We start from the raw sequence: 26,729 nt of genomic DNA on the forward strand, positions 1-26,729 counted from the left end.
GGATGGATGGACATGGATGTATGAATGAATGGAAAGACAAAGATGGATGAATAGATGGATGGATGGACAGACGGATTGAAGGATGAGCAGATGAATGGATGGATGGACAGATGAATAGATGGATGAATGCATGGATGGATGGATAAATGGATAGACAGATAGATGGATGAATGGACAGATAGATGGATGAATGGACAGATGAATAGATGGATGAAAGGATGAATGAATGAATAAATGGATGGAAAGATGGACAGATGAATGGATGGATGGACGGATATATAGATGATGAATGGACAGATGAATAGATGGATGGATGGCCTGATGGATGGAAGGACGGATGGATGAATGGATGAATGCATTGATGGATGGACAGATGGATGGAAGGATGGATGGATGAATGGATGGATAGATGGATAAATGGACGGAAAGATGGATGGATGGATGGATGGATGGACGGACGGATGGATGGACAGATAGATGGATGAATGGATGGATAGACAGATGGATAGAAGGATGAATGAATGAATGAACGAATAGATGGATGGAAAGATGGACAGATGAATGAATGGATGGACAGATGGAAGGATGGACGGATGAATGGACAAACAGATAGATGGATGAATGGACAGATGGTTGATGGATGAATTGACGGATGGACAGATAGATGGATGAATGGACAGATGAATAGATGGAAGAATTGATGGAAGGACAGATAATAGATGGGTGAATGGATGGATGAATGGACAGATGAATAGATAGATGGATGAATGGATGCATGGACAGATAAGATGTATGAATGGATGCTTGAATGGATGGACAGATGGATGGATAAATAGATGGATGGACGGATGAATGGACAGATGGAAGGATAAATGGATGAACGGAAGAATGGATGGATAGATGAATGTGATAGACATGTTAGACCTTTCTTTTATTCAGAAACAAAGGTCAAAGTTTAAAGCACAGTAGTGTGTGTGTGTGTGTGTGTGTGTGTGTGTGTGTGTGTAATGCTGGTGCTCTGACAGACTGAGTGTGGATTATCAATAGATTATCTTCAGTCTCTCAGCAGCCGTTCCTCAGTCTGAACTCTTCACACACACTACAGACAGCATGAGTTACAGCGTGGAGGAGAGAGGTCGAGAAAACACACCCCAATACAGAGTCTACTTCAGTAAGAGTGTGTCTGTGTGTTTGTATCTGTCAGTGTGTGTGTATAGTGTCTGTAATACAGTAAAGACTTGCTTTGACAGATCTGACGTGCTCACTGCATCTCCAATTAAGATTTATTAAGTGAGTTAAGTAAAATAATGAAGTAAAATGATCTAGTCTTTAGCTTGAAATGAGTTTATTTCTGCTACCCAATCGGCAGATAATTGAGCTTGTTTTAAGATTAAACCCACCTCATTTGACCCGTTATTTCTGTCAGATGTAAATCACTGCACTCTTCTAGGGCTGCGTTTCCCAAATAATGACGTAACTCACTGCTGAACTATCAAAGTGTGATCAACGTTTAGGAAAAGAGCGATGTAGTGACGAGTGTTTCCCAAAACCCGTAGTTTCTCTGTCGCTTATATATTGTTTAAAGCATATTAGTTATAACGTAAAACGTCCATAATGACGCTCTAAACAGGGCGAAGGAACAGCTTCTTTAGAGAAGAACCCCGTCATTTCTTTGTGCCAATCTTTGTTGTTTTACACGCTCATGCATTTGAAAAAAATTGTATGGGTAAAAATATTAGTTTTGGTAACTCACTTTCCATATTAACTGAAATATACAGTATGTAAATGGCACATATAGAGCCTGTGTTTCCTCTACAAATATTATTAACATTACATAATCTATTCCAAAACAAAAAATCACTTACAAAAAAGAACACGAATTTTAGTCTCATATATAAATCATATCAATAAATAATGAGGCTATTTTTTAAATAAATAAAACTTAATCTTTATTATTTATTAGGAAATGAAAAAAAATCATACTTTAATAATAATATTAATAATATTAATGATAATGATGATTATTATTATTATTATTATTATTATTATTATTATTATTAAGTAGGGATATTGTTTAGTTATTTTTTATTATTTGAAAAAAGTCTACTTTTACAATTTGACACATGCAAACTACTGCAGAAATATTCAACCCAGCAGGCTCATGTCATATACAGTACAGATACTTAATAAACAATCCACTATAAATTAAAAGCATTAACGTAAGCTGTGTTTTTTGTTTTCACAAGCTTTGGAGATGTAACAAATTCCTCTTTTAAATAATAGGTCACCTATAGCTTTCCCCACAAGGCTGTGTTCACAATGACATTAATGTTTTCAAAGTGCACTACAAAGGGAGCACAATTGTACACATGAAGATCGCTAAAACTGAACTGTAGAAATACTTTGCAAGTAAACTACACCTAAGATAGATGACCTTAATGCTTTTTTATAAAATAATTCCAAGTTTAAATGTTAGGGCATAGGGGGGGATAAGTGGGATTAGAACACTGCCATGTTTCTAGCTACAGCTCCAGAGGTGTAGTTTCAAGTGCTCAACTTTGCGAATGTTTGTCGGAACGATGGATTTGGGAAACACTAAACTCAACGAACTATGTTTGTAATGACTGAACTTGCGACCTTAGTTGGCTAACCATGGTTTTCAGAAACGCACCCCAGACTAGTTTTGTGCTGTGAGGAAATTTCTTCAAATCACAAGTACCAAAGAAGGTCTGCACTCAATAATATATTAAATAAATCACAGGAGAAAAGACAGAAAAGCATTTAAGCCGTGTCCCTTTGTCAGTGTGACTCATTATTTCTGAAAACATAACTCTGTATTATATTTGTCAAAAAAATGCTTCTTGTTTTTAGGTATTTTTAGACACAAAACAAGGCAAAACTCTAAGCAAGAAATGCCAACTTGCGGTGTGAATTACACTTTTTAATTGATGCAAAGTTTATAATCTGTCATCTTTCACGAAGCTTTAATCTAAAGTTTTCAGCAGATATTCATGCTCATCTGCACTCCCAATGCGAAGCCATGTGAACAATGTTTTAATTAAAAATCCATCTGTAAGTCCAATCTCACTTTCCACTCCGCTGGTTCTTCAAACAGCTTTAAGTTCGTGTGTGTTTGTGTAATGGACTGAACTGAAGTGATCCTGACCACGGCAGATATACTGTATCAAAGCCTTTTAATGCCTCAAATGCATGTACAGGGGGGAAGTAAGCACTGAACACATCGCCATGTTTTTTCCTGGGAATATTATTTCTAATAGAGCTGTTAAGATGGAATTGAAGTAGATTTTGGTAAAAACTCAAACAATACAAACATAAAAATAAAACAAAACACATCTGGAAAATGAGACCTGTGTGATAGAAGGAAATGACAGAAGGAGAAAGAGCTGAACTGCAGAAATGTAATGAATACTTTATATTAAAGGCTTGTTTGGTGATGGCAGCTAAAAGACGCCTTCATATGGTGAATGAAGCCTCATGCACTGCTTCAGTTTCGGGCTTAGACACTCTTTGCATTCACACTACAAGCATACCGCACCAAAGCCCGACCAACTAAACCACGCAGAAGCCCGATTCAGAGCACTCACACTCATCAAACGAATTGGGAAATCCGCCTGGGCACAGATCGGATAGCATAGTATGATTGCACCCTTTTTATGATTGCAAGGGCAGAGGGTTGCTGAAGAACCACTGAGAAATCTCAGCTGCTGTCTGGGCTTTCACTGCAGAACTACACCTTCCTTTCTTCATCTGTTCAATACTTTTTCCTTGTGTCGTTTCATTTTATTACCCAGAACTTCATTTGTAAACTAATCAGATTTGTTTCCTTTGCATATATAGATTTCTTTGGTTGTTACCAACATCCCGGGAATATTTCAAGTCAACAGCACCTTTAGAAACATGTTTTCTGAAGGAAATGGTGAAATGTTCAATACTTATTTTCCCATACTGTATACTGTATATATTAATTCATTCATTCATTCATTTTCCTTCAGCTTAGTCCCTTATATATCAGTGGTCACCACAACAGAATGAACCACCCACGCTGTATACATATATAAACACTATATATGCTTGCTTAAGCGACACAGATGCTACATGAGAAAAATAATCTCTGAATGCTGCTCTATTTATACACAGGTGTATATATAGCCATTTTCTGGCATCATAGTCACACACACACACACACACATAGTCACACACACATCACACACACATCACACACACACACATCACACACACATCACACACACACACACACACACACACACACTGTTCCGCATCTGCTGGTTTCAGAAACAGAAGGAAGAAACAGTTGTTGCTGCGTGACCAGCCATGACGTATGGTGGAGAAAATCTGCTTTCTGTTCAACCCAAACGTGTTTTTCAGCTGAACCCATAAGTGTCTGGCATAATGAATTCTGTCTTGAGTTCAATCATGACAATAAAGCCTGCTGTTCTGACTGTCAGACGCCAGAAATGATGAAGCTCTCCTTCACCTCTGGCTATTGTAGAAAACAGCAAGAGGTGCTGAAAAGCTCTTTTATCTCTCCTCACAGAAAATGCGGCGGGGAAATACATATCTCCTTTCCATGATATCCCCATCTACGCCAACGAGACAGAGGTACGGCACACGTCAATCATCATTTATTTATTATTTCCACTGTCAAACTTTCTCCTTCAGCTCTCAGCATTTAGACTGATTTCACTCCTCAATGATCACCTGAGATGCATCATTTATAAACATCTTTTCACTGAAATTCAAGCATTTTACATGCATGAAGCTTCTTATATCGAGCAGTACACGGTAAAAAGCGATTAGTTTGCTTTGAGAATTTGAGTAAACCCATTTCCTTAAAATTATTAAGTAAATTATTTTATGTAGTCGGTGATTAAATGACAAGAGCAACTGTTAAACATAACTGTGCGGTGTTTTAGATACATGTGCTTCCACACACTAGTAACTACATAGCAGTAGTTTGGCAACCATCTGGAACATTGTATAACGACTGCATAGCAACAGCCTGACAACCCCTGACAACCATCTGAAACATTGTAGCAACTGCATAGCAACGGCCTGGCAACCATCTGCAACGGCATAGCAACATATTTGCAACCATTTGCAACATTGTAGCGACTGCATACTGTCGTAACAGCCTGATAACATCTGAAACATTGTAGCAACTGCAAAGCAACAGCCTGGCAACCATCTGGAACATTGTATGGCAAGTGCATAGCAACAGCCCGGCAACCATCTGGAACATTGTAGCAACTGCATAGCAACAGCTTGGGAACCATACGAAAAATTGTATAGCAACTGCAAAGCAACAGCCTGACAACCATCTGGATTTGTAGCAACTGCATACTCTGGCAACTGCCTGGCAACCATCTGGAACACTATCAACTGTATAGCAACAGCCTGACAACCATCTGAAACATTGTATAGCAACTGCATAGCAACAGCCTAGAAACCATCTGGAACATTGTAGCAACTGCATATCAACAGCCTGACAATCACCTGAAACATTGTAGCAATTGCATAGCAACAGCCTGACAACCATCTGGACATTGTATAGCAACTACATACAGTAGTAACAGACTGGCAACCATCTGAAACAGTGCAGCAACTGCATACTGTAGCAACTGCCTGGCAACCATCTGAAACATTGCAGCAACTGCATACTGTAGCAACTGCCTGGCAACCATCTGAAACAGTGCAGCAACTGCATACTGTAGCAACTGCCTGGCAACTATCTGAAACATTGTAGCAACTGCATACTGTAGCAACTGCCTGGCAACTATCTGAAACATTGTGGCAACTGCATACTGTAGCAACTGCCTGGCAACTATCTGAAACATTGTAGCAACTGCATACTGTAGCAGCTGCCTGGCAACTATCTGAAACATTGTAGCAACTGCATACTGTAGCAACTGCCTGGCAACTATCTGAAACATTGTAGCAACTGCATAGCAACAGCCTGTAACACTGTAGCAACTAAATAACAGCTTGGTATCTAACAAAGTAATACAGCAACAACCTAACAACATCATAGCCTGTGTTTTTTCAGCATCTTCTACAGCTTTAATAGCCAGGGGTGTACACTTTAGACAGTATGTAAGATGTTTTTCTTCTTTTAAATGTCTTATTATTTTTATATATCCACGTCTGCCCTTCACTACAGAGATACCAACATGGTTCCTGAAAGACGAATGCAGATTATCCTGATCATTCCACTCCAGTGTTGAACTTTAGATTTTATGTATCAACATATTATTTGGCATCATTAGTTTGTGTGTGGTAACTTCTGAATTATTCATATTTAGTCACGTATATTGGAGGGTGAATCAGTCTCTAATTAAAAACTAACCCAAACATGAAGCTTTGATCTGGACCTGATGACCCAAACGAACCAACATCTTTACTGCACACTCAAATAAATGAGTCATAACCGGACAATATATCTCAAACTACTGATCATCAACTATAATATACGATTTATCTTTCTCCGCTGCAGTGAATCTCTCTCTCTCTGTGTGAGTGTGTGTGTGTGTGTGTATTACATATAATTAGATTCATTCTCAGATGATTATGGTTCTGGAGCTCATAATGCCATTAATATGTCAGGTGAATTATGGGAATAGATTTCTCCGCTTGAGACCGCAGTGGATTTGTTCAGTATAAATAAACGCAGAGTGACTCATTATGCAGGAACATGAACTCAGAGAAATAACAGCAGAGGAAATGGAGCTGGAATATACGTCACTCGCTAATTCATATATGAGGGAAACACTTCCTGCACATCAGGTGAAAACAGATCAAATAAAAGGCCATGTGTCAATACATATTTAAAGTCCTATTATATGAACAGTGATGGAACTTGCCTAAAATGTAGTGTGAGTAGAGTAAAAGTACCTGTTGTGAATATTACTCAAAGTATGAGTAAACAGTAGAGCTTTCAAAGTACTCAAGAGTAGTGAGTAGTGAGTATTACACTGTGAAAAGCTGATGCATTTAAATCTAATTTGTGGATGTGTGTAAACGTAACATTCTGTAGTGCATTTAGTTATTGCCCAGCAGACACACAACATCATCAGACGTAAATATTAGGTTAGATTTAGGTTGTGATGTCAGGTGACCAAAATACAAAGTCTAGCCAGCGTCTAAGAATAATGTTATTTTGATGCCCATGACATCAAATAATGTTGATATTTGGTTGATTTTAGGTTGCGTTGGAAAGCAACCAAAGTTAAACAGAGTCAACATCTTAAACCAACGTCATATTGACGTCAAATACTGACATTTATTGGTCAGATATGGCAACCAAAAATCTGATAGACGTCATAGTGGTAATGTCATCACAACATTAAGCTGTAACATCATTAGACGCTGATTTTAGGTTGGACATTGACGTCGGCCTGACTTTGAGTTCTGACGTCAATTTTAATTTTTTTTTTTTTTTTTGAGACTTGATCGAACAGTTCGTGTGGCGCCACGTTTGATTTGAGTTGAATTATGAAACACTTTGTAGAGATTTTTTGTCTGAAATAGCATGAACTGCCTGATCCATCCATGCCTGATAATTATAGAGATAACCTGATGATCAATAATTCTTGGCTAGAAATTGCAACAGCAGTAAGAAAGGAGGAAAGTTTTTGTAATAGTTAGGAAAAACCTGAGGAATGAGTTTGTTAAAGCCAAAAGAGGCCATGGCAAAAGAGGAGACCCGGCTACACCATTACAGAATATGTTTTTCAGTCATAGATTTAACACTGATGTAGATTTGCAATTTTAAATATAAAACAATTAAATAGTTTCAAAACTAAAATGAAGTCACAAATTATTTCTTTAATAACTGGAAAGGAATACTTAAACCTATCAGTTTACAATATACTGTACTGATGTCTGTTTCTCTGGGCTTTATTGGTGATAATGGTCAGGAATGTTGGATCATTATTGCCTTTTTAGCATAAGTAAAGGACAGAAACTAGCCAGACAGTACTGTGTGAATTGTAGAGCGTGCCAAATCTAAAAAAAAACATCTGTATTTTTTAGTTAGTAGGGATGTACCAATATACAGTCAGACCGCAATAGTAATTTTCTTCAGTATTACCGTAGGCGCATGACTCAATAAAACTATATTTCTGAGAAAAGTTTGCTCAGGCGAATGAAGCGAACGGGAGGTAGCGGGAACTACAATTCCCATCAGCCCAGGCGTGGCCATCATCCTTTGCGGTCTGTTGTCACTACAGATCCAGTAATGCGGAAATGCAACATTCAAATGTTGAATGTTATGAGTTTTCAACAATACTAAATTGAAACTATATTTTTAATATGGTTTAACAGTTTTTTGTTATTAAAATTGAAAAATTGAAGTTCCTGTTTCGAAATTTACAGATAGATGGCTGATTTGTATGTCATTGATATGTTCAGTAAACACTTTTGGCACTTTTTTCGAGTCTTTTCATTAGTTTTGTTTTCCTGTAAATTACTCAATAAATACCGTACCGTACCGTGACATTCACACCGAGGTATTACCGTACCGTGAATTTTTGATACCGTTACATCCCTATTAGTTAGTGTACTTCTTTTTTCTTTTATTCTTTCACAAAATATAAAAGTATATATTTGCCCATGTTCTATTGTCAATATTATTTTAATAAACTTTAAAAAGTAAAAATGTCCGAGATATGAACTAAAGCAAGTGATGCATCAAAGTTTAATTTAAAAAACATCTTGAATGGTTTTTAAAAATCCCTTTAATCATTAAAATAATTTATAAAAACAATAAAAAATAATTAGTTTAAAGATATTGAATATATAGTAATGATATGACGTAGTTCTGGAAATGTTCTACTTTTCTGTTTATTCGTCTGATTTTACAGTCAGTTTGTTTTGACCACCTCCTGTTGTTTTAAAGAATATCACAACGACGAACAGAGGTATAAAAGTCTCGTCCGTTTCGCGAGGTGCTCGTGCAGTCAGCGGAGGTTAGCGATGCGGCGCCAGGCGAAAGTATGAATCCAGCTTTAAGCTGCGGTCACATTAGAGTTTGAGCATGTGGGATTAAACAAGACGATTAGACATTAAAAGAAAGCAAGAGATTGCTCCATATTTTACATTTCTGTCCAGAGAGGTCATGTTTGATCCTCAATTGGTCTCACGCAGTCAAGTGATTGCAACGCAGATGCAGATTGATGCAGATTGCAACGCAGCAAACTGCAAAATTTGTCGCACGGGATTTCGTTTCTGGTCTGACGCATTCGCGTGCATATGAATGCAAGTCTATAGGGAGAAAAGTCCAGTGTGACCGCAGCTTTATTCCTGCTGGGTGTTTAAGGCCATTTCAGTCATCATACAGTAAACATCCATCATCTTCTCATCAGTGACATCATCTAAACAGTCTCTGGGTTTAATGCGCGTGATGATTTTAGACATCTTCTTGAACACTTTTAATGCTTCTAGTTTGCAGCAATTATAAATCCTCCATGTGTTGAGGTAGATCACTATGATGCTATTTACAGTAGTGTCTGCAGGTTGAATGACAGTGGTGGAGTAAACGTACTGATACTGCTCTAAAAATGAACTCAAGGGAAAGTAAAAACACATATATTTTCAAAACTACTTAGTAAATTACAAGTCCTGAGAAAAACTACTCAATTACAGTAATTTGAGTATTTATAATTTGTTACTTTACACCACTGGTTATAAATATATATACATCTGACGTCAGAATTATTAACCCTCTTTTATGTTTTCCCCAATTTCTGTTCAACTGAACGAACTTTTTTTAAAGACATTTCTAAACAAAATAATTTCAGCAACTAAGTTCTAATGACTAATGAATGATTTAATTTGTCTTTGCCATGATATTTATTATTAATTTATTTATTTTTTTATTCCAGCCAACCTATTTTGAGTATCTTTTTTTTGCATAAAATCCTGAAAACAGCTTTTTGTACTAACATTTTTTTGCTTCTATTAAGTAATATTAATGAATGACAGTATTCATTACTTGCAGCATTATTGAACATTTTATTATGATTATTGTCCTCATTACAGTTCTTATTATTTATATGCACTTGTTACATTTAAATTTGCATTAATTTATGCATTTTTAATCAAATTTTGACAATTAATTTAATTTACTTTTTATTATTTATTCTATTAAAATAATTATCATCATTATTACTTTAATATTTTTAAGGCTTTTTAATTTAATGTGCCCGAATTTCCACAAAACCAAAACCCTCTAAAGATTACGGTTTTGGTTCTACATTTTTCTTTGGATCATTGGTTTAGTGTGGTTTAGTTACAGGACATTGTTTTGGTATATTTATTTCTTTGTGTTGGCAACACTCCTGTTTTTTGTTAATATTTATATGATGCCAACAATGAGTACACTGAGACAATGAGTATAGTCTGCCTTTAATGCCTTTAATTAATGTTAATTAAATTGCATGTATGTGCACGCTCTGAAGTCATGAGTTCACACTTTGCTTTAATCAATGATTGCAAAACAACTTGATCAAACTCACCGAACCCCTTTCCTCCTCCAGAACATCTTTAATGCAGTTGTCGAAGTTCCTAGATGGACAAATGCAAAAATGGAGGTAAGAAACACACACTGCTGTAGATTTGAAATAAATATTTTGTGTTTCAGAGTTTTTATGGGTTCATTTGCGCTGGTGAATTGCATTATGGGATGTTAATCTCTGCTTTGTCCACTTTTGATGTTGAAAATTCAACTCTAAAGTTTAACAAAGTGACTTTTATTAACATTTTAGTCATTTGAAATATTAAAGTATAAGAAATAATATCTAGAGGAATGAGTCTGTAAAAGAACAGAAAATGTGCTGCAGTTTTTTTACAAGGCTTTTGTAGGGTAATACACAACACAAACACAGACAACATAGCCCTCAAACTATTACACATGTGCAGAAAAGTCACTTTTTACAACTTTTCAAGGTTAAAAAAAAGATCAAGATCCCATAATGCAATACAAAAGCAGAAATAAACGAGGAAAAATAAAAACATGAGTCACAAAATACTGAAAACTGCTAATTTATGGATATTTTTTTAACAATGCAGTAAAGGACGCATGTTTAAAACCACACTCACACACACACACACAGAAACCTACACTAATTGCATGCTATGGATGTCATTCACAGAAAAAGCAGCCGGGGACTCTTTTGTTGGAGTTCACACTCCTCATATCTGATTATATACACTAAATATAGTCTTTCCAGGAATTATAATGAAAGTGAAATGAAGGACATCGTCTCTCAGGAGCTCTGGCCTGATTAAACTCCAAGTTCTGCTTCTGAAAGAGCCGTTTGCACACATCACCCACTCCACATCAGCAGCTTTACACTCATTTGCGTGCACTTTACATTCATTACATACAGTAGCACTTGAAGGATTCATTTAGCAAGTGGTTTTGATGCACTCTATAGAGAAAACAGTCATTAACCAATTAAGCACATTTAAGAGAGCTTCTGTACCTCGTAATCCTGACAAACGAACAAGCAACCGTGTGTTCTGAACAAGATTATTAGCACAGGCTTATTGGAAATTTTTTTTCAGCACATTTCTAATGATAATAGTGTTAATAACTCATCACTAATAACCAATTTATTTTCTCTCTGTCATGATGACAGTAAATAATATTAGACTAGATATTCTTCAAGACACTAGTGTTCAGCTTAAAAAAGGCTTCACTAGGGTAATTAGGGTAAAGTTAGGGTAATTAGGCAAGTCATTGTATAACAGTGGTTTGTTCCGGAAACAATCCAACACTAATATTGCTGAAGTGGACGAATAATATTGACCTTGAAATTGCTTTAAAACTATTAAAAACTGCTTTTATTCTGGCCCAAATAAAACAAATCAGACTTTCTCCAGAAGAACAAATATTAGAGGAAACACTGTGAACAATTCTTTACTCCATTAAATATCCCTAAACAGAATAAATATTTCACAGGAGGGCGAATAATTAAAAAAAAATACAAAATCAAAAATATGTTGGCAGCTTCAGAATAAGGTTCAGACGTTTTGATTAAATGTTTTTTTTAAACACCTTATCATGTCGCCCTTAAATTAAAGCTGCACAATATATGGAAGGTAAATTGTGCCGATTTTAAATAAATTAAATAAACACTGCAAATTAAAATGAAAACCAGATATGAATATGACACGCAATAACTTTCCTCATGTGTTGTGAGCTGCAGGCTTTACACTTTCATGTGTCAAGAGTATTCATCATGCATTTCAATGCATATCAATGCATTTAGTTCTACATTTAGAGAAGATTTTCTTTATTATAGTAGCCTAGGCCGAATCAAGTTGTTCTTAATCGGCGTAAGGAATAACTATAAATTAATTTTGCATCAAAAAAAGCATTTTGATATCATTAAAGGTATCAATCACTGGCATATTAGTGATCAAAACACGAGCATGACTGCATAAATTATTATCCTTTTTTTAAAAAGTAGAATATTGTGCATGTACTTGTTTGTATGTAAAAAGTTTATAACAATACACTTTTTCTTTGAACCACCAGGTGGCAGGCTTTTTACTTTTATTTCGAAGTGCAGATTGCATAAAATTTATATATATATATATATATATATATATATATATATATATATATATATATATATATATATATATATATATATATATATATATATATATATATATTTAATATTTTCCCAAGTGTATAACTACTGTAAGAACTGTATTCTATTCACCTTATTCTCCGCCGACGAGTGGGCGCAGCCATTTGAATCTTTTTGGCTCGAAACTTCTGGTCTCATTCACTTCCATTCATTTTTTGACGTTAAAAACTGCTCATTACGCTGCTTGATGTTGCAGTTTGATATTTTCTTATTATATTACTCTACTTGGTCTGTTTAGTCATGCAAACATTTGTTTGTAGAGCAAGTAGTTTGACCGTTTTCTGTCGTTTATCATTCCTAGTCATTTCTCCCATAGGCAACTGAATAGGAAGTTCTAAGACAATCGCGAAAACAGGCGCACTTCCACATTTTAGAATAAGGTCTATTATCTATTATCTTTGCTTGAACTAAACCGATCTAATCCTGTTTATATGAAATGAGCTGCTCCCTAGCAGGTTTGAGCTACCAGAACTGTTACTATGACAACAAATCTCAAATGAGTTGAAGAACTGAATGATCCTGGACCGTATCAAATCGTCAATGTCCAAATCCAGCTACTGTAATTGAGTAATCCACGTCCAAGAATGAACCCTAGGAACTAGAGTTGTATTTAATTACTGTATTTATACTGAATTTATACAAAGTGTAAAAAAAAATCCAAATTCTAGTGCAAATATCTACATTTGAAAGCAAAATCAAGATTATATTGCTAACCCCACTGGCAGATAAATCAGCTTGTTTTAAAGAAAAACTCTTAATTTTGCTTTAGTTCTGTTAAAAACAAAACATTTTTGCATGATCTAAGAGTTATTTGATATTTGGACTATAGAAACAAGACAAAGCAAAGTAAGAAAAGCACACTTTGCATTGTGGTTACTTAAATTCAGTATCTGAATACTGTTAGACTCCCCAGAAAAGTCGTAATACTCGATTCCTATCGCAAAATTTAGTGCAGTAAAATAAAATATCGCCATGTCAGATTTTTCCGATATCGTGGAGCTCTAATTGAATGCTTCCAAACTCTTATGAACTTCTTTAAAATCCTGACAGATCACTCTGTTTCCTGCAGATCGCGACTAAAGATGCCCTGAATCCACTGAAGCAGGACGTGAAGAAGGGAAACCTGCGCTACGTCAGTAATGTGTTTCCTCATAAAGGCTACATCTGGAACTACGGAGCGATCCCTCAGGTTCAGTCTCTTCAGTTTACTTGTATAGCACTGTTTATAATGACTATTGTTCCAAAGCAGCTTCACAAAATGTGCACAGTATAGTCAAAATCAGAAACGTTGAGGTGTTGTGTGTAGGGAGGTCAGTAAATAAACAGTTATCCTGCATTATACAGAATGATTTGGTTTAATAGGGGATGTTGATCTCTGCTTTGTTCACTTTTAATGCAATGTAATGTATTAAGTGTGTTAATATAGTGCATTTATTGTGTATGGCTATACACCCAAAGCGCTTCACAATCATGAGGGAGTCTCTCCGCACCACCACCAGTGTGCAGCTCCACTTAGATAGCAGCCACAGGATAACAGCGCCAGTGCATCCACATCACACCAGCTATTGGTGGAGTGAACAATCAGTGATAGAGCCAATTCTGTGGAAGGGGATGATTGGGAGGCCATGATGGTAAGGGCCAACTGAGGGACTTTGGCCAGGACACTGGGGTTTCACCCCTGCTCTTTACCAGAAGTGCCATGGGATTATTAATGAGCACAGAGAGTTAGGTCCTCGGTTTAACGTCTCATCCGAAAGACGGCGCCCACTGACAGTGTAGTGTCCCCTTCACGATACTGGGGCATTAGGATTTACTCAGACCACAGGTTGAGTGCCCCCTGCTGACCTCTCTAACACCACTCCAAACAGCAACCTAGTGTTCCCTAGTGGTCTCCCATCCAGACACTGACCAGGCTCAGCCCTGCTTAGCTTCAGTGAGTAACCGCTCTTGGCCATTATGGTGATGTGGCTAATGTTGAAAATTAATTTCTACAGTTTAACAGAGAGACTTTTATTGACATTTTAGTCATCTGAAAAAAAATAATATAATGTATAAGAAATAATATCTAGAGAAATGAGTCTGTGGCGGCGCAGTGGCGCAGTAGGTAGTGCTGTCGCCTTACAGTAAGAAGGTCGCTGGTTCGAGCCTCGGCTCAGTTGGTGTTTCTGTGTGGAGTTTGCATGTTCTCCCTGCGTTCGCGTGGGTTTCCTCCGGGTGCTCCGGTTTCCCCCACAGTCCAAACACTAAATTGTCCGTAGTGTATGAGTGTGTGTGTGTGTAAATGTGTGTGTGTGGATGTTTCCCAGGTATGGGTTGTGGCTGGAAGGGCATCCGCTGCGTGAAACCGTGCAGGATTAGTTGGCGGTTCATTCTGCTGTGGCGACCCCGGATTAATAAAGGGACAAAGCTGACAAGAAAATGAATGAATGAATGAAATGAGTCTGTAAAATAAGAGAACATGTGCTGCAGTCTATTGCAAAGCTTCTGTAGCATAATACACAACACAAACACACACACAATACAGCACTGCACACTATTACACATGCAGAAAAGTCACTTTTTACAATGTTTTAACGTCAAAAGTTGTTGTAAGGAAGATCAAGATCCCATAATGCAACTCAAAAGCAGAAATAAATGGGGAAAAATAAAAACATGAATCATTAAATACAGAATTATCTACAGCGTAGTGTCTTTTGCAAAAAGATGATGTCCATATGTGTAATACATCTTTGATGAAGCGCATTTGTGCATTGCTTTCACACTGAGCTTGATTCTGGACACCAGCCAGTGGCTTCTGTAGCTGCTCACATCCACCTAGTTGTATGTGCACTTTGAAATATTGCATTAAAAATGCCTGAAAGCAGCTGCAGATACAGAGTTCAGCTCAGAAAATAAAATAACTCGCAGACACTTTAAAATGAAAATCAGAACTGAGAGTCCAATAACATCAGTCACTCGGTAGCCTAATAATAATGATGAAGAGCTTGAATATGTATTTAGAGGCCTTTATTATTTCATTGAGAGTGCAGTGGCTGATATTGAAATGTTGCTGTCATGTTGAATCATGTTTGGTGCTTATTGCTTTGCATGTTGTTAAGACAGCGTTAGATTTTTATTTTTTTATTTACAGAGGATTAACGCATGAATTCCTTGTTCACCCAAGGAAAAGCAACGTGCGCAAATAAACAATCTACATTTTTGATTTCACACAGATTTTAACTATGAAACGCTCATCATTCAATTAAAGTTTATTAGTATAGAACTTTCCATAACAATTATTGTCTCAACCCCTGTTTATTAAAGGTGCACATTACTGCATTACAATCCAAATCAGACAAGAGAATGTTATTAACCAACTTCATTAGTTACTAATAACTTTAACTTAGAGCTGCACAATCAACTGAAAAAAGATCACGATCTCGATTCGACCCCCTAGACCAGGGGTGTCAAACTCAATTCCTGGAGGGCCGCAGCCCTGCACAGTTTAGTTCCAACCCTGCTCCAACACACTTACCTGTAGGTTTCAAACAAGCCTGAAGGACTCAATTAGTTTGATCAGGTGTGTTTAATTAGGGTTGGAACTAAACTGTGCAGAGCTGCGGCCCTCCAGGAACTGAGTTTGACACCTGTGCCCTAGACTATCTTAATCCAGCATTTCTACGATTCTGTCAGTCATATTATCAAGTTCAGGGGAGAAGCAAAGGCGGCTGCACGAGTCGTCTCATTGTTTCACACACGTTGCTCAGCAACATGGACACCTCCAAATGATGTTGAAAGAGTCACATGCTGTATTTATAAGGTATAATTCACCTAAAAATGTCATTTTTGTCTTCATATAATGCTGTATTCGCGGCTGGGAAATCACACGTGACGTGAGCTGCTAAATGTGCAGCTGAGCGCTCCACTTAATGATAAACGCGCACGCGTCTACATTAAAGAACAGAACCTGCATATGCTGTGAGTAACAGGTAATACAGTTGTAAATAATGTTCAGTTTGTGGCACAGAGTGATCGTTTGAGAGCCGCGTGTGAAGTATGAACAGCACTTAGCAGTCAAAATGAAACCGTAAGCGTGCACTTCATTTAAATAATCATATCACATTTTAGAGTTATGACCACGACAAGCATTAGATATGTGTTTTCTTTCATAGCGAACACACACATGTGCATGAAAATAAATGTTTAGTGTCAGTATAACTACTCTAGCCTATATAATGTTGATTTTACCAGTCAATTAAATGGTCTGATAATGTTGTCAATGACAGATTGCAAGCGTAGGCCAATAACTCAAACATAATTCAACATCAGAATTATTATAAGCAGAATAGAATTATTTATAGAAACCAGTAGACCTGCACATAATATGAATACTGTTGTTTTACCATATGTTTGACAAAAAAACAATAATAATTGCCAACTCATATTAAAGCTTTATTTTACATCTACAGAATCGTGAGAAAATCTTTATTTTAAGCAAAAAAAATAATAAAAAAATAATCGCGTTTCTCATTTTAACCAGAATCATGCAGCTCTACTTTAACTATCAAAAGCTATTAGTCACTAATTAAAGTTATTATATTTAAGCATAGTTAACCTGCAGTAATAGTTCATTAATTGTCCTTCGGCTTAGTCTCTTATTTATCAGAGCTGACCACAGTGGAAGGAACCATTAACTATTCCAGCATACGTTTTACGCAGCCCTTCTAGCTGCAATCCAGTACTGGAAAACACCCATACACACTCATTCTCACACACACTCACTACGGCCAATTTAGTTGATCAGTTGCCCTATAGCGCATGTGTTTGGACTGTGGGGGAAACCGGAGCACCCAGCAGAAACCCACACCAACATGAGCAGAACATGCAAACTCCACACAGTAACACCAACTGACCCAGTCGGGATTCGAACCAGTGACCTTCTTGCTGTGAGGCCACAGTGCTAACCACTGAGACACCATCTGTTACATAGTATATAGGTGAGGTCAGATGCTTAATGAAGTATATTAAGTGTGTGTGTGTCGTCTTCAATAGTTGGAATTATCTCATTATCACAATATATTGTAATATTAGGCAGCACGCTTGGCACAGCAAGAAGATCGCTGGTTCGAGTCCCGGCTGGGTCAGTTGATGTTTCTGTGTGGAGTTTGCATGTTCTCCCTGTTTTCCCCCACAGTCCAAACACATGCGCTATAGGGGAACTGATCAACTAAATTGAACGTAGTGTACAAGTGTGTATGGGTGTTTTCCAGTACTGGGTTGCAGCTGGAAGGGCATCCCCTGTGTAAAACAGATGCTGGATAGGTTGGCAGGTCATTCCACTGTGGCAACCCCTGATTAAGCTGAAGGAGAATGAATGAATATTGGATATGTGCACGTGTTTATTTCAGACATGGGAGGATCCGGGCCACCGGGATGGAGATACAGGCTGCTGTGGAGACAACGACCCCATCGATATCTGTGACATCGGCAGTGAAGTAAAACTACAGCGCACACACACACACACACACAGGAAATAAGTATTGAACATGTGATGTTTTCTCATGGGAATAATATTTCTAAAGAAGCTTTGTGTGTGTGTGTGTGTGTGTGTGTGTGTGTGTGTGTGTGTGTGTGTGTGTGTGTGTGTGTGTGTGTCTCTCTCTCTCTCTCTCTGTATGTGTGTGTGTGTCCAGGTGTGCAGTCGTGGTCAGGTCATCCAGGTGAAGGTGTTGGGGACTCTGGCTCTAATAGATGAAGGAGAAACAGACTGGAAGGTTCTTGTCATAAACACAGAAGACCCCGAGGCTGGACAATACAACGGTCAGAGCTCTGTGTGTGTGTGTGTGTGGCACAGCAGAGGTCAGAGCTATCGCTACATGAGTGTGTGTGTGTGTGTGTGTGTGTGTGTGTGTGTGTGTGTGTGACACTACAGAGGTCAGAGCTCTTGCTACATGAGTGAGAGTGAGTGTGTGTGTGTGTGGCACCGCAAAGGTCAGAGCTATGTGTGTGTGCGTGTCTGTGTTTAAGACACTTCATTGGTCAGATCTACGCGTGTATATGACACTAGAGTTGTCAGAGCTCTCTCCCGATGAGAGTGTGTGTGTGTGTGTGTGTGTGTTTATAACTACAGAGGTCAGAGCTGTGTCTGCATTTATATTTAATCTGCCTCTACACATGCAAACGTTTGTGTGTGGCTCTACATGATTGTGTGTGTGTGTGTGTGTGTGTGTGTGATTCTCAGACATCGAGGACATTCGTCGGCTGAAGCCCGGATATCTGGAGGCCACGCTGGACTGGTTCCGCAGGTATAAAGTTCCAGACGGGAAACCAGAAAACCAGTTCGGCTTCAGCGGAGAATTCCAGAGCAGGGTGAAGACCACACACACGCACACACACGCGCACACACACACACACACACACATATTCAGTGATAAACATGCATGCAGACACCCACACACACATACAGACAGTTGCACAAATGAACACACAGATATACACATGCATGCGCGCACACACACACACACACACACACACGCACGCATGAACACATACAAGCACAGATACACAAATTAACACACACACACGCACAGATACACAAATTAACACACACACACACAAATGCACAGATACACAAATGAACACACACACACAAACACACAAAACATTCATACAAACACACACACACACACACACACACACACACACACAAATAAACAAGCGTGCATACATGCATGCACACTGACACACAAATGAACGCACACTAAATATTCATACAAACATTTATACAACATGCACACACACACACACACACACACAGACACACAAACGCACGCATACATGCATGCACACTGACAAATATATGTGCACACAAACACACAGGCACCTATACACAGAAACACAAATACGCATAAAGAAACGCGCACACACACACACACACAAAGACATACACAAGCGCATTCATACATGTTAAACAAACAAAGATACACACACACACACACACACACACACACACAACAGTTTCACTGTGGTAACAGAGACACTCAAACAGACAGACATACACAGAAACATTAACACACACACAAGGACACAGACAAACATGCACACACATTCATACATATTACACACACAGACACACAAACACACCCACATCAACATACACAGACAAACACACACACGCATATGCTGAGGATATGACTCATACCTATACATTACACACATGCGCACACACACACACTCATCTCCTCAGGGCTGATAATGAAGAGCTGCTCTCCGTGTGGAAGCTGAAGTCAAGCATGTGATTTTATAAAGGCGACTGCAGATCCTCTGATCACACACACTCACACATCTGACATTATCGAGACGGAGAAACTGAATATTCAGCAGCCGCTCACCTTTCACACACCCAGGAACAACCTGAAGAACCAGCTTCATTCTGTTCATCCAGTCCAGCAGTAGCATCACATTTAATTAGGGGACGTCTACAGAAGCGCTCTTATTTTCAGATTTTTAAATGTTGGATATATTGCTCACAGTTTTCATAATTAATTTGATTAAACATGTAATTACATATAGTCTTTGACTATATTTAACTTTAACTATATATTCAGTCATCGGAATATTTTTCCACCTAAATACCCATCAGAATATTTTTCCATCCATCCAAATATTCATCCAATCAAATATTCATTCATCCAATTAGCAATCCATCCATGGATCCAAATATACATCCATCCATCCATCCAAATATCTATCAACTATCCATTCATCCGTCCATCTGTCCATCGGAATAATTTTCCATTCATTCATTCATTTTCTTGTCGGCTTAGTCCCTTTATTAATCAGGGGTCGCCACAGTGAAATGAACAGTCAACTTATCCAGTATATGTTTTTACGCAGCGGATGCCCTTCCAGCCGCAACCCATCTCTGGGAAACATCCACACACACACTCTCTACGGACAATTTAGCCTACCCAAGTCACCTGTACCGCATGTGTTTGGATGGTGGGGGAAACCGGAGCACCCGGAGGAAACTCACGCGAACACATGCAAACATGCAAACTGCACAAAGAAACACCAACTGAGCCGAGGCTTGAACCAGCGACCTTCTTGCTGTGAGGCAACAGTGCTACCTACTGCGCCACTGCTTCGCCTCCATCTACATTTACATTTACATTTAGTCATTTAGCAGACGCTTTTATCCAAAGTGACTTACAAATGAGGACAAGGAAGCAATTTACACAACTAAGAGCAACAATGAATAAGTGCTGTAGGCAAGTTTCAGGTCTGTAAAGTCTAAGAAGGAAAGTATTAGTAAATTTTTTTTTTTTTTTTTTTTTTGGGTACAGATATCCAGAGAGGCAATTGCAGATTAGGAAGGGAAGTGGAGACTAAATAGTTGAGTGTTTAGTGGTTTCTTGAAGACAGCGAGTGACTCTGCTGTTCTGATGCAGTTAGGGAGTTCATTCCACCAACTGGGCAGATTGAGCGCGAGAGTTCGGGAAAGTGATTTCTCCCCTCTTTGGGATGGAACCACGAGGCGACGTTCATTCACAGAACGCAAGTTTCTGGAGGGCACATACATCTGCAGAAGTGAGAGCAGATAAGAAGGAGCAAAGCCAGAAGTGGCTTTGTAAGCAAACATCAGAGCTTTGAATTTGATGCGAGCAGCAACTGGCAGCCAGTGCAAACGGATGAGCAGCGGAGTGACATGTGCTCTTTTAGCTTCATTAAAGACCACTCATGCTGCTGCATTCTGGAGCAGCTGAAGAGGTTTGATAGAGTTAGCTGGAAGCCCGGCTAGTAGAGAGTTGCAATAGTCCAGTCTGGAGAGAATCTACATAATCAAATAAAATTAAGATTTGTGTGTGTGTGTGTGTGTGTGTGTGTGTGTGTGTGTGTGTGTGTGTGTGTGTGTGTGTGTGTGTGTGTGCACAGTATGTTTTAAAATGCCTTTCTGATTTCTGCTCTGCAGGATTTCGCCATTAAAACAGTAAAGGACACTCACAGCTTCTGGAAAGCTCTAATCTGCAAGAAAACAGACGCTGGAGAGCTCAGCTGGTGAGAAAAACACCAGAATAATCCAGCTGTAACTCCACATATAATAATAATAATACACATGCAGCTCTGAATGAGAGTCTGTGTTTGACACTTTTCCTCATTCACATGCTGAACACACACACACACACACACACACACGCAAATGTCGTGAAAGAGCTTCAGAAATAAATGCAAACACTACATCGAGTGTTGAGCAATAATAAGAGCTGGATCAGAGAAATAAACCCGTCCTCTTCAATAAAGCTGCTGTCTGAGAGATTCTGCTGGAATACACAAACTCCAGCAATAAACACTTTCATTATTATTAAAGCTTCAGCAGCGGCACAGAGAGCTCTGCAGATGGAATAACTGAAGCTACATAAAACACAAACATTCATAAACACAGCTGTACTCTGGTGTTTCTACATCTCGTTCTCCAGTAGAAGTATGTAATCATGTTTTTGTTAGTAACTTGTTTTTCAATTTCTCTTTATTATTTATTTCCTGAACACATTTTTCTTCTAGTTTTAAACAAAGTTTACTTTATTTTGTTCCAATTTAAAAAGAGTCTTATTTTTCTGCAGGATTTCACTGATAAATTTGAGTATATACACTCACCGGCCACTTTATTAGGTACACTAATACCGAGTTTTTTTTTTTTTTTTTTTAGATAAAACTAATTAAAAGTTAGATTTTTATTTTAGGCCTATGAAGATTTATAAGGATTTTAAGCTGTACTGAGTCTAAATTAAATTTTTAATTTATTCTGGTTACTTTTTAAATAAATTCAGAAATATTTAGATAAAATTTAAAGAATGCAATTAGTAAATTACTGTAATGAACATTAAATATTGAAGATAACTAAAAAACAGAGTATAATATACCAATTAATTATCATTTATTTTTATTAACTTAGTGGCATTCACTAAAAATCATAAAATGAATCATAATCTATTTTTTGTTTTGTTTTTTAAGTTGAAATAAATCCCCAACTCTACCTGCTGAGCATGTGAGGTCTGAAACCTTGAGTTTTCCTCTAACACTCGACTGTATTGTCACACACACACACACACACACACACACACACACACACACACACACACACACACACACACACACACACAATTTAATTTATTTAAGTATTTATATTCATAATTATTTATTTAATATTTACGCATTTAATATTTAATGTATTCATTTTATTTAATATTTATTCATTTATTTAATATTTTACTAATTCATTTAATATTTGTGTAATATTTATTTAATCATTTATGAATTTATTTATATTTATTTATAGTTATTCAATTAATATTTATGTAATATTTAATTTAATAATTAAATGTTTTAATTTATAGTTATTTATAATCATTTATTTAATATTTATGTATTTAATATTTAATTTATGTATTCATTCATTTATTTTATATTCATTTATTACATTTAACATTTTTTATTAATTAACTAATTTATAGATTTATCCACTTATTTAATATTTATGTAATTTTTTATTGAATTATTTACTTATTTATTTATTTAATATTCATGTATTCAATATTTAATGTAATATTTAATGTATTCATTTCTTTATTTTATATTTATTTATTCATTAATTTAATATTTAATTAGTTTATTTATTATTTACTCATTTATTTAATATTTTTTGTAATATTTAAATTTAATTTACTCATATTTATTTATTTAAATTTTAATTAAATAGAATCTTTTAAAATGCATTTATATATTCATTTATTTTATATTTATTTATTAATTTACTTATGTAATATTTCATTGAATTATTTACTTATATTTATGTTTTTATTTATTTAATATTTATGCACTTCATTTAAAATTTTATCTATGCATTTATTTTATATTATATTTATTGATTTATTCTTTATTATTTATGTAATATTTCAATATTTCAAAATTTCATTGATATACACACACACACATGATCAGAATGCAGACTTCAGTTATTCATGCTCAGATCTTGCGTGTTTGTTTACATCTACTGTATGCGTGTGTGTATGTATGTGTGTGTGTGTGTGTGTGTGCGCAAGTGTGCATGTATATGTGTTTGTTTGTTTGTTTGAGTCAGTAAGTGTACGTGTGTGTTTGTATAGGAGTGTGCATGTGTGTGTTAGTGTGTGCATCTGCATGAATGAGTGTATAAATGAGTGTGAGAAACTGAATGTGTGTGTGTGTGTGTGTGTGTGTGTGTGTGTGTGTGTGTGTGTGTGTGTGTGTGTGTGTGTGTGTGTGTGAGTGATTGAATGAGTGGGTATGTGTGAATGAGTATGTTTAACTGCATACAAAGTGAGTCAGTCTGTGTACGCGCATGTACGAGCGTGAATGTATGCGTGTATGAGTGCATGAGTGTCTGTGTGCATGAGGTTGAGTGTATGTGCGTATGAGTGCAAGTGTGCATGCATGTGAATGTATGTGCGTGGTTGAGTGCATGTAAGAAGGAATATGCGTCGATGACTAAGTGTGTGTGTACATGAGAATCAGCTCTGGCTGATCTGCAGGTACACTAAGGAAAATCACAATCTGACCATCTGTGTGTGTGTGTGTGTGTGTGTGTTGCAGTATGAACACCAGCATGTGTGACAGTCCCTATTACTGCTCCACTAGCCAGGCTGAAGCCATCGTCCATTCAGTGAGTGTTTCTATCACACATTTGCTCTCACACACACACACACACACACACACACACACACACACACACACACACACACACACACACACACACACACACACACACACACACACACACACACACACACACACACACACACACACACACACACACACACACACACACACACACACACACACACACACACACACACACACACACACACACACACACACTCATTACTTCAAGTTTGTTGGCTGTGGGCTTCAAAACTGAATGGATTTAATGGACTATTTTAGAATGTATCTGATATTTGCTCTAGAAAACAAGAGAGAGAGAGCAGAAATATCTGTCCGTCTGTTGAACCGAGGAGGGAAGCTCCATTAATGACGCAGATGTGTGTGTTTTGATGCTGTTTTTCTTGTTAAACCTCATTTTTTCCCCTCAGACTGACCCTTATGGTGACCCCGAGCCCATCCCCAGCTCAGGTCAGATATTTCAGCATCTTTTTAAAAGTGTTTTAGTGCGTGATTTAGACATCATACAGTAAATTCATCATTTAAAAAAATGTATGCATCAATAAAATCATCAAAAATAACAATAGAAAGGGCTGTTTATCATAGTCATGTACATTTATTTATGCAAAATTATTTTGGTATGATTAAGATTTACTGATAATAATAATTTCTATTTCCATTAAAATTTTAAGTAGGTTTGTTTGTTGTCTTAGTTCTAGTATATGAATATACAGTTTTATTTTTAATTGTGATCCTGTTCAAGGTTTTAATAATAGTATTGATTGAATAAATAGCTTCATTGTCTTTAAGCTTTTGTCCTTTTTATTTAGTTAAATTAATAAAAAAAATTCATTACATTTTATGTGATATTTTGGGTTAATCAAATTAAATGAAATGTTTTTTTCATATATATTTAATTGAATTTGATAGGGCAAAGGTCAAAATAATACAGAAATCTTTTGTATTTAATTTTAGTAGATTTTATTAATAATTAAAACTGTTTATGAATATAATGTTTAAGCAAACAGTTTTGGTTTTTGTTAACTTTAATAACCCTGTTCTCAAACACCCAAATAACACATTTATTTATTTATACTTATTCATTTATTCAATGTTAAATTTAATACGTTATCTATTCATTCATTCATCCATTAGCCATTCATTATGTAATATTTAATTGAATTGGTTTATTTAAGTTTTTTTGTTCATAAATATTTATTTAATATTTATGCAATTAATATTTAATGTATTCATTTTATTAAATATTTATTAATTTAATATTTTAGTTATTTAATGTTTATGTAATATTTATTGAATCATATAAATAATATAATTATTTATATTTATTTAGTTATTTAATTAATATTTATGTAAAATTAAACGAATTATTAACTGTTTTTATTTATAGTTATTTATAATTATTTATTTAATATTTATGCATTTAATATTTATGTATTCTTTTATTTATTTATTTTGTAATTATTTATTAAATATTGTTTTGTAAATACATTTTTAGATTTATCCACTTATTTAATATTTATGTAAAAAAAATTGGAATTATTTACTTCCATTTATTTATAATTATTTCATGTAAAATTTCAAAATATTCAGGTATTCAAAATTTTATGTATTTATTCATTTTATATTTATTTCGTCATTGATTTAATTTGTTTGTTTATTGTTTACTCATTTATTTAATATTTATGTAATATTTAAATGTAATTTCCTCACATTTATTTATTTAAAATTTAATTAAACAAAAAAAGAATAAAAATTATTTATATATTCATTTATTTTATATTTATTCATTCATTTACTTTATGTACTGTTTATGTAATATGTCATTCAATTATTTATTTATATTTATGTTTTTATTTATTTAATATTTATGCATTTAATTTAATATTTTATCTATATTTATTTATATTATATTTATTGATTTATTCTTTAATATTTATGTAATGTTTAATTGTTTTATTTTATTTACTTTTATTTACTTAGTCGATTTTTATTTATTTAATGCTTTATTTATTGATTACATTTATTCATTCATTTAATATTTTTTTATCTCTCTCTCTCTCTCTCTCACTCTCTCCAGCTGATAAATGGTTCTACTACGAACAACCATAGGAGATTATCATCACCATCACTGACAGGAAAAATAAATGGCCGGATACCAGTTTCATAACATCATAGATTAATCACAGGATCACGACTGTCATAGCTCTGATGTATTAGTTTCTGATAAATGCTACAATCATAAAGATGTCATTTCTCTTACTGCAGTTTGACGGTCTGTGCACATGATGAACCTCTGGGGCCTTTCTTTAACCAGAATAAAATGACTCTAAATGCTCA

At 36.0% G+C, this 26,729-nt stretch overlaps 2 protein-coding genes across 5 annotated transcripts in view; one reads left to right on the top strand and one right to left on the bottom strand.

Annotated features, from left to right (window-relative positions):
- The window catches only part of ascc1 (activating signal cointegrator 1 complex subunit 1), a 192,131-nt gene that overhangs the window by 99,881 nt on the left and 65,521 nt on the right, over positions 1-26,729 (bottom strand). The window lies entirely within an intron of this gene.
- Positions 1-26,729, top strand: ppa1a (inorganic pyrophosphatase 1a). Of its 4 annotated transcripts, none has more exons than XM_073917488.1 (11): positions 1,079-1,171; positions 4,577-4,641; positions 10,575-10,628; positions 13,768-15,004; positions 17,948-18,172; positions 18,371-18,497; positions 18,919-19,046; positions 21,649-21,734; positions 24,306-24,375; positions 24,803-24,842; positions 26,470-26,729. In XM_073917488.1, exons 5-11 carry the CDS (start codon positions 18,065-18,067, stop codon positions 26,499-26,501), a joined length of 591 nt encoding a protein of 196 aa, XP_073773589.1. In that variant the 5' UTR covers positions 1,079-1,171; positions 4,577-4,641; positions 10,575-10,628; positions 13,768-15,004; positions 17,948-18,064; the 3' UTR covers positions 26,502-26,729.

Source organism: Danio rerio, chromosome 12, assembly GCF_049306965.1.
Source record: "Danio rerio strain Tuebingen ecotype United States chromosome 12, GRCz12tu, whole genome shotgun sequence".
NCBI classification, from domain to species: domain Eukaryota; kingdom Metazoa; phylum Chordata; class Actinopteri; order Cypriniformes; family Danionidae; genus Danio; species Danio rerio.

What these genes read in the sequence shown, in the direction of transcription:
- ppa1a (XM_073917487.1), top strand. An exon ending in ACTACGGAGCGATCCCTCAG is followed by an intron (nt 13,888 to 18,085) that starts GTTCAGTCTCTT and finishes TGTTTATTTCAG; the next exon opens with ACATGGGAGGATCCGGGCCA. An exon ending in CGAGGCTGGACAATACAACG is followed by an intron (nt 18,498 to 18,918) that starts GTCAGAGCTCTG and finishes TGTGATTCTCAG; the next exon opens with ACATCGAGGACATTCGTCGG.